The 17507-nt window shown below is 38.5% G+C and overlaps 1 protein-coding gene across 4 annotated transcripts in view; it reads left to right on the top strand.

Moving 5' to 3' along the window:
* The window catches only part of GMDS (GDP-mannose 4,6-dehydratase), a 628423-nt gene that overhangs the window by 274764 nt on the left and 336152 nt on the right, over window positions 1–17507 (top strand). For all 4 annotated transcript variants that reach the window (XM_023221057.3, XM_023221059.3, XM_023221058.3 and 1 more), the window contains exons 5-6: window positions 6666–6858; window positions 7648–7752. In XM_023221057.3, coding sequence (XP_023076825.1) covers window positions 6666–6858; window positions 7648–7752 — 298 coding nt within the window. The remainder of the gene's footprint in view (window positions 1–6665; window positions 6859–7647; window positions 7753–17507) is intronic.

The raw sequence follows: 17507 nt of genomic DNA on the forward strand, positions 1-17507 counted from the left end.
AACCCAGCTCTCATGGAGCTTACATTTTAATGGGGGAGATAGATCATAAATAAGTAAACAGATAAAATAAAAGTTTAAAATTAAGGTGAAATGAAGCAAGATAAAGAGAGGAGTGGATAAGCATAGAATGGCAAGCATGGGATGTTTTTGGAGAGGGAGGCAGGGAAGTGGTGAGGGGCACAGCATACAGAGGGGTCAGCAGCATGAAGGCTCCAGGCAGGACCAGCTGACACCAGAGTAGGACCACAGGGTGGCCGAAGAGGCTGCATCATTGTAGTGGGGGATGAGTGTGGTAGGTTATGAGGTCAAGTACTAGGGTGCCAGGTGGGGAAGGACTGAAATTGAACTAGTCAGAGGTTCTTGCAGTGGTTCCCATGAAAGGTGATGCCAGACTAAATTAAGGTGTGGGCTAAGTGGTGGGAACTGGTTAGATTTCAGTAAGCTGCGCAGGGAAGGAAGTGTTAGGGAAGATTCCTAGGTTTTGTTTGGAATGGGTGCTATTTACACAGAGGGAGGGGCCATGGGAAAGAAGAGCTTTGGAGACAGCTTCAGGAGCCCTCTTTGGGGCCATCTCAGTGTGACATGCCATTAGGTACAGCAAGTGGACAGGAACATATGAGAGGCTGCTGCTCCAAGAGGTGCCCTGGAGGTGGGCCTTTGGGCCCATTTGGACAGATGGTGAATTGAGAGCCCAGACTGAATGATGACACAGCTGGAGGGTGGGTTGGGGTAGAAAAACCTCAGCACTGAGCCCAAGGCTGGAGTCGGGGTGCAGGGGACCTGGTAGACTGGCAGGCACTGGCACAACAGCCTGGAGAATTGATGCCAGTCGAGTGGAAAAAAACTGGAAGAATATGGGGATATGGGAGCCCACTGAAGAAAATATTTCAAGAAAGTGAGTTTGGGCAGTATTTTGTAGGCTTGTTTTTTTATCAGTCTGATTTTTTGTTCTCCTTATTAGGTGAAAGAAGATTTTTACTGTTAACTTGGTCTGCATGCCTCTGAAAATGCAACTCTCTTTGTGATTGGAAATATACTTCATCATCATCCCATAGTACTGAGAAGATAGAGAAAAAGATAATGATAAAAAACAACCACAACCAAAACCCTACTCATTTTGGCTCCCAGTTATAACTGTGGTTTAGTTTCGGGGGTTTGGAAGCTTCTTCTGTAAAGGTCCAGAGAGTAAATATTTTTGGCTTCATGGGAAATACCTGTGTTGCAGCTATTCAAGTCTGCTGTCATAGTGTGGAAACAAGCATAGGAAACCTGTAAACAAATGAGTGTTTATTAGGGCTGCGCCCTATAAAACTTAATTACAGAAGCAGATGGTAGGTCAGATTTGACCTGTGGACTGTAGCTCTCTGGACCTTCCATGTTTTCATGTGTTTCAGAATCACACTCCTAACCTTTAGTTTTACTTAAAAATAATCTTTCTTTGGCTGAGCACAGTGGCTCATGCCTGTAATCCTAGCACTTTGGGAGGCCGAGGCAGGTGGATCATGAGGTCAGCAGATCGAGACCATCTGGCTAACACAGTGAAGTCCCGTCTCTACTAAAAATACAAAAAAAAATTAGCCAGGCGTGATGGCGGCCACCTGTAGTCCCAGCCACTCGGGAGACTGAAGAAATCTTTCTTTCTTTTCTTTTCTTTTTTTTTTTTAACCTGCGTTTCATTTTGAGACAGAGTCTTGCTCTGTTGCCTAGATTGGAGTGCAGTGTCATGATCATGGCTCACTGCAACCCCAACCTCCTGAGTTCAAGTAATTCTTCTGCTTCAGCCTCTTGAGTAGCTGGGACCACTGGTGTGTGCCGCCACGGCCGGCTAATTTTTTTTACTTTCAATTTTTTTTGTAGACACAGGACCTTTCTGTGTTGCCCAGACTGGTCTTGATCTCCAGGGCTCAACTGGTCCTCTGGCCTCAGCCTCCCAAAGTGTTGGACTACAGGTGTGAGCCACTGTGCCTGGCCAACACTTGTAAGCTTTAGGAGTTGATCAGTCACAACATACTGTTCAGATTTTCTTTTTCAAGGAAACCACTTAATTTGTTACTTTATATTATAAAACACTTCATAATCAGTTAAATTTTATCAGCTAATCTTATCCTGTAGCATGTTGAATATCAAACACATGAGCTTAATTCTCTCTGGAGTTACCTCAAAATCTGCAAACATGCAACAATCCTTCCCCCCATACTCTCCTATCTTATTTACTATCTTTAGTCTAACAGTGCTTAATTCTTTTCCATGAGGTGTGTGCTCTGAATAATGACCTGTTAGTTATCTAAACTGGATTCCCTGGCATAAGTGAAAACTTTCAGGTTGTACAGTTTCCTTATTCTATGTTCTAATGGTTAAGATGCTTATGCTAGGACGTGTGGTTCACTGTGAATGTAACATATCCGTGTTTAATCTATTCAGTGTATAGAACATTCACCACGAAATGGTTAAGGTGCTTATGCTAGGACATGTGGTTCACTGTGAATGTAACATATACGTGTGTAATCTAGTCAATGTATAGAACATTCACCACGAATACAACATATGGTGCCACCACTTGCTGTAGCTTCTCTGTGTCAGTGTAAATACTTACCTGTTCTTAGGATTAAATAATATATACTCGCAAAATGCCTAGGATGATATGCATGTGTCTGGTACTGAGTACTTAAAAAATCCTAGCTATTCCTTCTCGGAGCTGTTCAGGCAGCATGTATATAAATGAAAACCTAGTCAAGGAAAGAGAAAAAACTCACAACATTCTCATTATTGTTCAAATTTGACTGGTCCCTTGAAAAGGAGTGCAAATACCATTGGATAAGAACTTACACCTAAAAATATTTTGAGTACAGACACTTGGTGTCAGAGAAGATATTCAGGAAGATCTAGTTTAAGGTTTCTTAATCTGCAATCCACATATCTCTGGAAAGCGTGGGCAGTTTTGTGTGTCTGTGTGTGCACGGGTTTCTCCTCAGAGCCTCTGGCTTTTATGAGGCCCTCACAGAGGGGGTGGCTGAATTCAGCTTTTGTGGTGAGCATCACCCAGGGACTTGCTTGGAGTCCTGGTTCTGCTGCTCCTAGGCAGTGTGACTTGTAGCAACTCCATCTTTCTGAACCTCAGGACCTAGTTTCTATTTCTCCTAGGATTGTTACAAAGCTCGAACAAAAGCACTTTTGAATTGTAAAGTGTCATATAAATTACAGTTGTGGCACTGATGTGGTGAGGAAACTACGGCTAGCAGAAGTGGCTGAGTGATCTGTTCAGTGACCACTGCCAGTGGTCCCAGAGCCCTGACACCCCCTCTCCCAAGGCCTTCTCAATACACTGTTTCCCAAAATAAGGCCGTGGCTTTTCCTGATAACAGAATGACCCAGTGCAAAAACCATTCAACAGGGAAAAACCGACCTTTTCAACAAATGGTGCTGGGACAACTAGATATCCATCTGCAGAAAATGCAGTTGGACCCCTAACCATACACAAAATTTAACTCAAAATGGATCATAGAATTAAATGCATGAGACAAAACTATAAAACTCTTGGAATATAACATTAGGAGTAAATCTTCATGATCTTGGTTTAAGTAAAGTGTTCTTAGATATAACATTGAAAGCACACACAACAAAATAAAAAGTAGATAAATGGGACTTCTGTGCTTCATAAGACACCAGTAAGAAAGTGAAAAGACGTTAGCCCAGCACTCTACCACAGGCCTGTATTCCCAGCTATTCAGCAAGAGGCTGAGGTAGGAGGATCACTGAAGCAGGGTTTGAGGCTGTAGTTTGCTATGATTATGCCCATGAATAGCCACTGTACTCCAGCCTGGACAGCATAATGAGACCCTGTCTTTCAAAAAAAAAAAAAGGGGGGGGGTGGGAGACAGGGGTGCGGTGACTCACGCCTGTAATCCCAGCACTTTGGGAGGCCGAGGCGGGCGGATCACGAGGTCAGGAGATCGAGACTACAGTGAAACCCCGTCTCTACTAAAAATACAAAAAATTAGCCAGGCACGGGGGCAAGCGCCTGAAGTCCCAGCTACTTGCGAGGCTGAGTCAGGAGAATGGTGTGAACCTGGGAGGTGGAGCTTGCAGTGAGCCGAGATTGCGCCACTACACTCTAGCCTGGGCAACAGAGCGAGACTCCATCTCAAAAAAAAAAAAAAAGGAAGTAGGCCAGGCATGGTGGCTCTGTAATCCCAGCACTTTGGGAGTGGGAGGCCAAGGTGAGTGGACCACGAGGTCAGGAGATCAAGACCAGCCTAGCCAGCATGGTGAAACCGTGTCTCTACTAAGAATACAAAAATTAGCCAGCCATGGTGGTGCACAGCTGTAATCTGAGCTACTCAGGAGGCTGAGGCAGGATAATCACTTGAATCCTGGAGGCGGAGGTTGCAGTGAGCTGAGATTGTGCCATTGCACTCCAGCCTGGCGACAGAGCGAGACTCCATTAAAAAAAAAAAAGTAAAAAGACAACCATCATAATGGGAGGAAAGATTGCAAGTCAAGGCCAGGCACGGTGGCTCACGCCTGTAATCCCAGCACTTTGGGAGACTGAGGCAGGCGGATCACTAGGTCAGCAGATCGAGACCATCCTGGCTAACACGGTGAAACCCTGTCTTTACTAAAAATACAAAAAATTAGCCAGGCGTGGTGGTGGACGCCTGTAGTTCCAGCTACTCGAGAGGCTGAGGCAGGAGAATGGTGTGAACCCGGGAGGCGGAGCTTGTGACAAGCCGAGATCTGGCCACTGCACTCCAGCCTGGGCGACAGAGCAAGACTCCGTCTCAACAAAATAAATAAATAAATAAAGATTGCAAGTCATAGATTTGATAAGGGACTTGTATTCAGAATATATATGTGTGTGTGTGTGTGTGTGTGTGTGTGAAAAAACTTTTACAACTCAACCAATGACCCAATTTAAAAATGGCTAAAGGATTCAGATACACATTTGTACAAAGACAAGATACAAATGGCTGATAAGCATATGAAAAGATGCTGAACATTATTTATTAGGAAAAAGAAAATCCACACTGGGATACCACTTCACACCACTAGGATGGTTATAACAAAAAAGACAACAACAAGTCTACGTAACATGTGGAGAGATTGGAACTCTTATTAATTGATGATGAGAATGTGAAATGATGCAGCCATTTTGGAAAATGGTCTGGTAGTTCTTCAAAATGTTAAATATAGTGTTATTGTATGACCCAGCAACTACATTCGTAGGTATGTACTCAACCAAAATGAAAACATGGTAAGCGAAAGAAGCCGGTCACTAAAAGCCACCTATTGTATGATTCCATTTGTATGAAATATCCACAGTAGGCAAATACATAGTGACGAGGCTGTTCGGGTCAGAGTTGGAGTTGGGGATCAGAGAGTGGCTGCTGATACTAGGTACTAAGGTACTGAGTACTAGGTACGGAATTTCTTTTTGGGGTGATGAAAATGTTCTGGGCTTAGATGGTGTTGATTGCATATACTGCTGTGAATATACTAAAAACCACTGAATTATAATCTTCTACAAGGGTGAATTTTATGGGTGTGAATTATATCTTAACAAACTGTTATTAGAAAAGAATAAAAATAACAGGCTTCCAAATTTGCTTTCTTGCCTTTTGAAAGATTGTGGATGAAACATACTGTTTTTCTTTTGATTTCCTGGCAGCCACATGACCTTTACTCACAGGCCTAAATCACATGAGTTTAGTGGTCTAAATAGGGTCCCTGGTGAGTGGTTGCCTGAATACCATTTGCATGTACCAGGGGACAGCTTCTGCTCCAGGGCACACATGCAAGACCCAGCAGTAACGAAGGCCAGTGACTTTATCCCTCAAAGGGGTTTCTCCAGGTGAGGAGTCACAAGGCGACAAGGGAAGCCTGTTTGCACTGTGCCCAGCTATATTAGCCTCTGAATAAACCAGTAACAAAGATTTTGAGCCTTATGATTTTAGAGGATTTAATGTTAGGTTATTTTGTTCATCATATGTAAATAGAACAATTTCAGAAAGCTTATCAGTCACACTTATTTTAAAAAAGTACTCTAAAGAACTGCAAAATATTGAATTATTCCTCAGCATTCTCTTAGAAGTTAGTTCATATATACATTAGCATCTTGCTGTATGCTCTGTGTCTCATACTAAAAAAAGATTATACATTCATGTAATAGATTACAAATTCATTATTTTACCTTTAAAATAGAAAATAAAACAACCCTTTTTAAATTAAACTGTGTTCTAAAGCACGTGTTCCAAAACTACTCTGTACATAAAAATCAATTGAGGCTCATTAAAAATGTAAATTTCCTAGGTCCCTACCCCCAAGAGGTTGGTTCAAACTGAATTTTTAAGGAACATTCCATATAATTCTGAGGAATAGGGTTTGCCCTATAATAGTCTATGCCCTAGGGACTCTAGCCTTGAATTCGGAGCAGTAGAAGGGCGGTTGAAGTGTTCTTCACATTACCGTAGGTAATTAATAGCAATTAAGATATTTTTAGCCTTTTGATATTGTATGTAGATGACATCCACATTCTTATTGTGCTGTTAGAAAGTAATATTTCTCACCAACATTTCACAGTGTGTGAAATTGTAGTCTTTGCCCCTACTGACAGCACCTTTGTGCTATGAAGCTATTAATACAGCCCTGTTGCCGCCTACTTTTTCCAGATTTCCTTTGACCTTGCTGAGTACACTGCGGATGTTGATGGAGTTGGCACTCTACGACTTCTAGATGCAGTTAAGACTTGTGGCCTTATCAACTCTGTGAAGTTCTACCAAGCCTCAACAAGTGAACTTTATGGGAAAGTGCAGGAAATACCCCAGAAGGAGACCACCCCTTTCTATCCCCGGTCACCCTATGGTGAGAATGCGTGTGCACACCTGAGCGCATGTGCGGCATTATCTGTGGGTGTGGGAGGTGTGTGTTTTTTCTTTCATTCTGTTCGTGTCTCACGGCTGAAGTCATTTGGGTGTGAGGTTAACATTAAGGTAAAGTGACTGAACTCGTTGAGAAGCACATACCTTTATACATTGCTAACTACAAGTATTTGCTGCCATTACCTTGGGGGTGAAATTACTGCCTCACTTCACCAACCCATGTTCATTCAACCCTTCCATACAGATCACTTTAAATGGAAAATCAGACCCAATGTGATGCTTTTTCTAAACTGTTGAGATTATACTGATAAGGTTTCATGTTTATTTTCCATGAAAGTTTCCTTGAGCTCAAAACCTTAAAAAAAAAAAAAGACTATTATGTCTAATACATTTGTAAAGGGAATATTAATGAAAGACTTGAGTGGTAAAATTTCAAACATTTGGAATGTTAAGATCCCCATTTTATTCCATTCGAATTCCTCAAAAGTTAAAAGACAGAGAGAATGAGAGAATAAAATCTAAGAAAGATTCAATCAATTAGATTGTCACATAGTGCATTGTGGGCATTATAAAAGTAAGAAATTCTTAAAATATTTCCTGGTGAACATGATTAACGGGCATCAGAACCTTTATTTTGTCTTTGGTTTTTGATACTTTTTTGAATTTTGATGCATTACAAGTTATTATTTTGGCAAGTTGTTACTGTTTAAAATGGGTGAAAATCACTGTCTTTTATAACAAACTTCATTGCTTAAAAAATTTATTCCAACAGGGGCAGCAAAACTCTATGCCTATTGGATTGTGGTGAACTTCCGTGAGGCGTATAATCTCTTTGCAGTGAATGGCATTCTTTTCAATCATGAGAGTCCCAGAAGAGGTCAGTAAATATATTAACTGAAAAGAGAATTTCAGACTTGAACAACAAGAAGTTGCATGTATATTTGGTGTATGTACTACAGAGACTGAAAAATTTCCTAACTGTATCTAATTGTTATGAATGTCAGAGTGGCAAATGAAGAAATGTATACCTAGCCTTAGTTTTTTGAAATTTTATTTTGAGTTTGTAGGGTTTTAAATTTTAACATTCAAAACTGAACAGTGTTCCAGTTTTACCATTTTAATTAGTAGGTCTTATCAAGCATGTTTTCAACCTGAGTATTAGGAATCTGTTATATGAATGCACAGGAATAAGTAGTAAACTAATGATTGCTTTTGGAAATTATTCTTACTCAAATAGTCTCAATTTGTAGAATCTATATTATTTTTTGACTTTGAACCAGTTAGATATTCAGTATTTTTTCTTTACATTTCATTAAATAGACATCCAGAAATTACTATGCTTGTAGAGTGTATTGTAAAATGAATTTGATCAGTTTTTTAACAAGATTTTAAAAAAATGCCACATAACATTTTTATGGAGTACATAGTATTGTTTTGAAAGAATGTGTAGTGATCAAATCAGAGTGATTAGCATATCTGTCACCTCAGACATTTACTGTATGTTTGTGTTAGGAACATTTAAAAACCTCTTTTCTAGCTAATTGGAAAATACATAATAATATGGTGAACTATAGAGCACTCTCCAGAACACTAGAATTTAATGTCTATCTAGCTGTAATTTTATATCCTTTAAGAACTCTCTCCTTATTCCCCACTCCCTTGAAGCCAGCTCTTAATTTAGAAGTATTATCAGGTATTTTTGGAAAACCGTATTTGTTTTCATTGGCTTGTTGCCTTTTCAGAATTGTTGATGGGACTGTAGCAACGTGCTAGTTCTCTTGTTCCCAGTATTAAGTTTTAAGTAAGAAAATGTGTACCCTCATCATTACTTCTGACTTACTGAAGCATGAGAAAGCTTTACAAAGCATGCACGTGCTTTACAAAGTGAAAATTATCTGTAAACCTTCCAAGAAGTTTTGTTAAATGTTGCTATCACTTAGATTTTTAGTCTGAGAATAAATGAGAAGTCCAGTGTTAGAAGTTGTCTCATGACCAACAACTACTACGCATATAACTTTCCAGTGAAATTTTATGTGACTATATAGCTACCTAATTAAACCAAGAAGTCATGAAGAAAGATTAAAGTGACAGGTTTATAAAGGTGTCTTTAGCGTCAGTACATTTTTATTTTATAATTGCTTGAGTTAAAAATTCCCATCATGGGCTGTTAAAGCCTAAGAACCTAGCCTGTCATCAGGTTACCCGAAAGGAAAACAAGTTCACAAGCAGTGAGAAACATTTATTTAATGAATTTTGTGGTCCTGGGTGCCAGTGGTGAGGGAGAAAGGAAAAGGAAGATCCTAGCTGTGGTTGCCTGCAGCATGTGGCGTGAGGGCGCCCACAGAGTCTACTGAGTCGTGGTGATCCCTGCCTCTTTCTCACAAACATGTTCATACACATTGTTTGGGTTTCTGTGTTCTTCCTCCCTCAACTTTTCCACCTGCAAAAATAAAATAAAATAAAAGTTAATTGTTGTGAATCAGGTCAGGATAGGGAAAAACATTCCTGGGTTGCAAAGTGAAAAAAGATAAATTTAAGTATAACTCCCTCTACTTCTCTCTTTGTGTACCTCCTAATGAGAACTTATTTTTTGTCTTTGTAGATGTTAACCACTAAAAAAAAAAAAAAAACCTATATTTTAAGGCCAGGCACAGTGCCCCACATCTGTAATCCCAGAACTTTGAGAAGCCAAGTTGGGGGGATCACTTGAGGCCACGAGTTCAGGACCAGCTTGGGCAACATAGCAAGATCCTGTCTCTCCAAAAAATAAAAAATGAATCAGTCAGGTGTGGTCACGTGTACCTGAAGTCCTAGCTACTCGGGAAGCTGAGTTGGGAGGATTCTTTGAGCCCAAGAGTTCGAGGCTGCAGTGGGCTATAATTGTGCCACTGCACTCTAGCCTTCGCAACGTAGTGAGACCCCTGTCTCTAAAAAGATTGTTATAAAGTAATAAAAAATATTTTAAAAGTAATACTTCTTCATTTAAAATAAAATTATCAAGTAAAAGTTCCCACCCTGATGATAACTGCCAGCCGTGTCTTCAGACCCACTGTTAACATTCCTTCAGAAAAGGTCTGTCTTTAAACATATAAAGAGAGTTCTGCTATACATATTGTTCTGCAGCTTCAGGCTTCTGTTAAATATCTTTAGGAACTTGACCTTAACTGTAGCATACACCATTTTGTTTTGTTCTATTATATGCCTGGAAATCAATGATATCAAATTTTTAACTATATAATCAAATAATGAGAAAAAGAGATGTATATGAAAATGATATTAATATTTTGATATATAATGCCTACTATTGACATTTCTTAAAACTTGATAATTAATTTTCATATTAAATTAATCTGACAGTAATATTGTTTTGCTAACATTAATTGTTTTCTGAGGAGATTTCTTTTCCAGACTGAGAATTCCGTGATGGCGGGTCTCTGTTGTATTTGTACATCTCCAGCTTCCATGCGGTGCCTAATTGCTAATAAGCATTCAGTAAATATTTTTAAATGAATGAATAAATGAATATCTCATGTTTCAGTAACAGCTTCCTGACTTGAAAGCTAGGTGGTCTGAATTACAGAAAAGTAGAAATTATGTAAATATTTATAAATATTGTTTTGTTGATGTTACTCATATAGTAATTAAAGTTAATAAACGGGCTGGGTGCAGTGGCTCATGCCTGTAATCCCATTACTTTGGGATACTGACTCAGGTGAAACACGAGGTCAGGCGTTCGAGACCAGCCTGGCCAACATGGTGAAACCCCGTCTCTACTAAAAATCCAAAAAATTAGCTGGGCGTAGTACTGGGTGCCTATAATCCTGGCTACTCAGGAGGCTGAGGCAGGAGAATCACTTGAACCCAGGAGGCAGAGGTTGCAATGAGCCGAGATTGCGCCAGCCTAGGCGACAGTGCGAGACTCCATTTCAAAAAAAATAAAATAAAGCTAATAAATGATTTTGAAGTAAAGATTCAATCTGATATACATTAATAAACAGCTAAAATTCAGTTTTTGTTCATTTTTTGTTAATAATCTTTGTAAACAGAATTTCCTGTGGTACTTTAAGTGAGTTTATTTTCTTAAGTTGGTTGAACGTTTATACATCAGTCTTCTTGTTCCCTGTTATTACAGGGAACAAACCCTTCTTTTCTACGTGGTGTAGAAATACCTTGGTAAACCTCAATCTAGTCCTAGGTATCCAATCACAGATGCTGAATTCGTAGAACCCAAGTTGATGCAGTTTTGGGGGGCCATATACTTTTTCTCTAACAAAGTGTAATTGTCAAAGGTCCCCTCTCATTGCATGAATAACATTTCATGAGAATTTCTGACTGTCAAACGTGGGGAAAAGTATTTTTTAATCTAATGATAGGCTAAACCAGAAGTTGACAGTCTAGGACTCATGGGCCAAATCTGTCCTACCAGCCTAGTTTTGAAAATGAAGTTTTATTGTAACACAGGCAGATGCACTTGTTTATATATCATCTATGGCTGCTTTCACCTATGGAGTCTTGTAATGTGCAGAGCCTAAAATATTTCTTGTCTGGGCCTTTAAGAAAACATTTGCTGGCCCCAGCTGTAGACAGATCCTCAACATTCAAGAAACTTTCACTTGGGTTGATTGTGGGTTTCTCCCACGGTGACAAGGTAGTCTTTTAGAAGGATTTCCTATAAATGGTAAACAGCATAGTGCACCAGTCCTTAAGCAGAATTCCTGAAGTGCTTTGGCAGGTTGGAGTTCTGTTGTACTTCACTGCTGCACGCAGGTAACCAAGTGCTCTGAAGGATCAAGCACTATGACCAAGTGCTCTAAAGGAAAGATAGTTGTCAGTGACGTATGAAACCAAATAAGCTAGTAACTGCTGATATATATGTAGCATGGTTTGTCCAACAGTCACAGCTCCTGAACTTGGATGCTGCTCGTTATGATTGTGGCTGCCTTCTGTGTCTTTTCTCCATCCCAACCGTTCTTGGTTTTCTTTCTTTTTCTTTTCTCTTTTTTTGAAGACTTCATTTATTTATTTAGGTTTTCTTTCTAAATATATTTGTTTTGAGAACCGTATAGTACATCTAGAGATAGTAAGAATCACCTGTGTTAGCATCAGATCAACAGTTGGAAATCACTGACTCTGCATCCCTCAGTCAGCCTTCCAGTCACTCTGTTGGTGAAAGCAAGAGGGTGGATGGCACTAGTGCTATAGGCTTGCTTCTTGTAAAATGGGAGCACTTTAGTAATATTTACTACAAATTAAGAGTAATAGAATTTTATAATTAAATGTAAGTCATAAAAATGTATATAGTAGTATATGTTTTATGAATAACTACTATGTATTATATACTGATATTCACAGACATTAACCAGGTGCCTTCTTTCATAGGTAGTCAGTTTTTTAAAATAAAAAAGTAGGCAATCATAACCTGCATAACGAATTTTGGTCAATGAGGGACTGCAGTGGTCCCATAAGATTATAATACTGTATTATAATTAAAAAATCACATTTTTACTGTACTTTTTCTGTGTTTAGGTATGCTTAAATACACGAGTTTAGGCATACGTTATTTTATTGTGCTTCATAGATATTGCCTTTTTTTTTTTTTTTTCAAACTGAAGGTGTGTGGCAACCCTGCATTAAGCAAATCTATAGGTACTATTTTTTCGGGTGTTCATCTCCTATGTGTCTGTCACATTTTGATAATTCTCCTAATATTTCAAACTTTTAATTATTATTGTATTTGTTATGATGATCTGTGATCAGTGATCTTTGGTTTTACTGTGGTGATTGTTTTCAGGCACCATGAACTGCACCCATAAAAGACAGTGAACTTAATCCATAAATGTTGTGTGTGTTCTGGCTGCTCCATGAACTGGTTATTGCCCCCCTCGCCCCCCATTCCCTGAGATACAACAATATTGAAATTAGGCCAGTTAATAACCCTACATTGGCCTCTAAGTAGAGGAAGTAGTTACAGATGTGGAGGAAATAGCAAGAGAGCTAGAATTAAAAGTAGAGTCTGAAGATGTGACTGCTTTTGTCGTGTGCAATCGCAAAATAAAGCTTTCACTGATGAGTTGCTTCTTATGGATGAACGAAGAATGGATCTTCTTAAGATGGAATCTGTTCCTGGTGAAGATGCTGTGAATGTTGTTGAGATAACAAAAAAGCGTTTATAATACTACATAGGTTTAATTGTTAAAGCAGCAGCAGGGTTTGAGAGGATTGACTCCAATTTAGAAACAAATTCTACTTGGGTAAATGCTGTCACACTGCACTGGATGCTACAGAGAAATCTTTCTCGAAAGGAAGAGTCAGCGATTGCAAGAGACTTCATTGTTGTCTTATTATAAGAAAGGGCCACAGCCACTCCAGCCGCTAGCAACCACCATCCTGATCAGTTAGCAGCCGTCAACATGACCTTCTACCAGCAAAAGACTGAGATGGTCATTAACATTTTTCAGTGATAAAGTAATTTTTAGTTAAGGTTGTACACAGCTTTTTAAAACATACTATTATTACACACTTAATAAACAGTTTTTTCCTTTTGTGCTGTTTCTTCAAACCTGAAATTGTGTATCTACCTGGCTGTTCCATTACATATCTTTACTTTTATATTTATATACATACAGTATTCCTTTTGCCGCAAATGTGGATATAATGATAGCTTTCTACTGGAAATACAGATTTACATTGTATGTAATAGAGAGTAGATTCTCTATTTAAGGAATAAGGTTTTGTTTATTATCTCAAGCTATTTAATATCTATGAGGAAATTGACATGTACAAAAATGTTCTTGCCGTATTACATTTCTTTGAAAAGCTAAACAATAAGGCTTGTCATAAAGATGTTAATTATTATATAAATTGTAAACTATGGGGAAAATTTTGAGAGGTTTTTTAATTATTTAAAAATAGTTCATAAATAAGTATATTAGTTTCTTTTCAAATGTGTTATTTACCAGTAATAAAATCTACTCTTAAAGATTATCCTATAAATTGGAACATTGGAAACAAGCCTATTTAGTAAATTTAACAATATTTCTAGCTCTGACTGTTTATTACATTAGGAGGTAAACAAGAAGGATAACTACTGTTCATCACCTATGTAATGTAACCAGTTGGACTAATTATGTCTTAATTCTTAACATTGGCAGAGTACTTTAGCATGCCATAAATACAAATATGGTGACCTTTACAAAACTATAAATAACACTAATGTAAGTGTATTCTAAATTAAGAAAAAACATTTTGCATGATAATTAAGAGAAAACAAAAAAATATATTCTACCTTCTACTTTTAGAAGGTTAAAACATTTAATGATTAGATTATCCCTGATTTCCTAGTTTTGATGACAGTAGATATTGTGAATAAAGGGTGAAATACACGAAATATTCAGCATTCTTTTTTTTTAATGTGATTTTTCAGTTTTCAGTGTGAGTGTAGAGTTAGTGGCTTAGATTTCCTACATTAAGAACAGTAGCCTTGGCTTCTGTGAGACTTCCTGGGGTCCACATCCTGAAGGAGAAAGTCCTGACCCAGGAGAGTGCACGGGGGAGGTTGTTCTGTGCTGCCGGCTGTCGGCAGGCCTGGCTCTCATACTGAACAGGCCTTTGCTTTCCACAGGAGATCAATTGAAGATTTCCGTCTTTCGATAAGGATATTTTTCTTATGTTGACTCATTTTAGTCTTTCGATCATTAGGAAAGTTTGGGCAATATAGTAACCTGTACTTCCGGGCCTGACTGAGGAGGTAGTGTTTGGTTACCTGAGCCACCTCGTGGGCCGTTGGTTACCAGCTGTGAGTCACTCATAGGGATTGGCTTCATCCCTGGATACCTTTAGCCTGAGTAAGAAACCACGTTCCATGCTGACAGCATGTTTCTTCCATTCCCTTACCACTCTTTTTCTTCTTCTCTCAGTGTTTAAGAATGGGATATTTACTCAGTCTGGGTCAAGTATTCTCTCTGCCCTGTAGATCTTCTTTTCTCTTTCTTTCCATATTTGCCTAACTCCTGACTGAGCCTGTCTTCTACTTGCCACGTGTAACTGTGCTCCTCCCTCTCTGACCATGGGGCTTTGCGGCAGATTCCATCACTACCTTCTTCCCCCAGGAGCTCTTCAGTTGCTCAACTGTCTGTTCAAAATTTCATGAGATCCTAGTAAATACCACCAGAAAGCTGGTTTATTTTGTATTTCATTCTGAGTCACAAAGAATTTTTTTAATCATCTCCCAGCTGAGGAATCAGAGGGGTTTGCCTGTCATCATCATCATCATCATCATCCTCGCTGTGAAAAATGTATACTCATTAGCTCGTTGTGTTGTGTTTGACATAGAGATTTAATACTCCAAAGGTACTTTTAGAGACATTTCGACTAACTTGTTTAACTTACAAATTTTTTTTGTGTGTGTGGAAATGAAATTCACGTGTACTTCTATTTTTCTCTATTTTTTTATTTTAAAAATGTGTATTAAGCCATTAGATACTATTCTTTCCTTGAAAGAGCTTATAGGGAGCAGCCAGTTAACATCCACCTATATGTATTCTCCCAGAATACCCTCAGAATTTATGACATAGGAATTTAAAGCTCATTCCATCTCAGTTTTTTCAACAATAAGGAAACAGAAGCAGCATGAGATTGAGTTGTCCAAGGTCTGAAGCCAACAAATGCTAACACTGAGACTAGAAATAATCCGAGGAGAAGTCATGTAAATATTGTACGTATTTGTAGAAATAACATATATACAAATTTTAGAGTTCAACTTGAGCAAATAAACCCTTGTGACGCTGAGTGGGCACTTCAGCTTGGCAGTGAGTTAAGTGGACAAGTTGGAAACTGAATGTCTCAGTTGCTCTTATCTTTGTAAAAGACCATTAGTTTGCTTAAAGGCAATATTCCTTTAAGATGTTTGACAGAAATAATTACAATAAACATAGTTTTATGATATTAGAATATAAATGTAATATGAAATTAATAACTTCTCTTGCTTGTTATCAAGAAGTTGGTAATAGGAAGAACTAATATAAAATACATTAAAAATCAGGCCGGGCATGGTGGCTCATGCTTGTAATTCCAGCACTTTGGGAGGCCAAGGCAGGAGGATAACTTGAGGCCAGGAGTTTTAGACCAGCCTGAGCAATATGGTGAAACCTCATCCCTACCACAAAATAAAAAATAAAACATTAAAAATCATGTGGCAGTGGGAAGCTATAAAGTACTTTAAATATACCCATAATTAACAGTGTGAGGCTACCACAAATGGATGGTGTACTAGCACTGTTTAGATATTGAGCCATTCCTAGATGATATAGGACATTCCTCTAAATATGGGCTTCATAAGAAATCATATACATCAGTCTAAACACAGTATTCACCTGACTGAAAGAATCTGCCATTTTTAAGGTTCATGAACTTGTGGTTTTGAGTTTTTGTCTTGAGCATTTTTTTAGCTGCCAATTAGTTTGCTTTATAAAATATCTGACTGTATTTATCTTTATAAATTATCTTCAGAATTTTTAAAATGATAATTCATGTAAAAATTACTTAAGTCAAAATTTAAGTAAAATTTTGGATAATTTTCCTTTTGATATTTTTTCTTTTTTTTTTTTGAGATGGAGTCTTGATGTTTTTTCTAAAGATTGTCTTTATTTGCTGCTGTAAAGATAAGATTAATGCTCTAGAATAGTGGTTCTCAGCTAGGGGTGGGGAATGGGGAGAGAGTGACTTTTTCCCCCAGAGGACATGTGGCAATGCCTGGAGATGTTTTTCTTGTCCCAGCTGAGGAGGGGGCTCCTATTGGTGTCTGGTGGGTGGAGGCCAGAGACGCTGCTGAACATCCTACAGCACAGGACGGCTCTGTAACAAAGGATCACGCAGTCGAGATGGTCGATAGTGGTGAGGATAAGAAACCCTGCCCTAGAATGTCATCCTTCAGAACGTTCCCACAGAAGCTACGTGAATGCCATCTCATTTTTCCTTACACTTCACTTTTACTTTACAGTAAATTCTTCATAGAACAACAGTAGGGTCTCATTTTTCTTTACATATCACTTTCACTCTGCAGTAAATTCTTCATAGAACTTTAGCAAACATTTACATGAACACCAAAGAAAAACATTTAGATTCAAATAGCTCCAGGGCCTTAAGTATCATGGTCTACTGCAGGTCAGACCCAACTCAAGGAAAACCCAGGACTCTTCTAATCATGGGAGGCTGAACCCTCACCTCAGTGACCCAGTGATTCACACAGCCAAGTCAAGTTGGGTCTGGGACCCTCCCAAGCCTCCAAAATCAGTGAACGTGTTTACTTTTTGTTACTAGTTATAAGAATAACAAATTATTCATTTGGGAGTAAGTTGTAGAGTCCATGTTCTGGCTTTGATATAAAACAACAGTTAGAACTGATTCAAGATTATCTTTCAATGCAGAGGATTCTAGTAATATTAGTGTGAAAGGTTCACTGCATATAAGAATTTTCCTTTAAAACTATTAGAATTCATAGATGTTCTAGTGCTTTAGGGAATAATGTAACGCGTGATAGAAATTAGGTAACTGAGACTTGTTTTTACTTAATCACAATAGGCAGAAAACACTTTCCCCCTGCATAAATACTACATATAACATGTCTAAATAAAA

This window comes from Piliocolobus tephrosceles, chromosome 5 (genome assembly GCF_002776525.5).
Source record: "Piliocolobus tephrosceles isolate RC106 chromosome 5, ASM277652v3, whole genome shotgun sequence".
Classification (NCBI taxonomy): Eukaryota; Metazoa; Chordata; class Mammalia; order Primates; family Cercopithecidae; genus Piliocolobus; species Piliocolobus tephrosceles.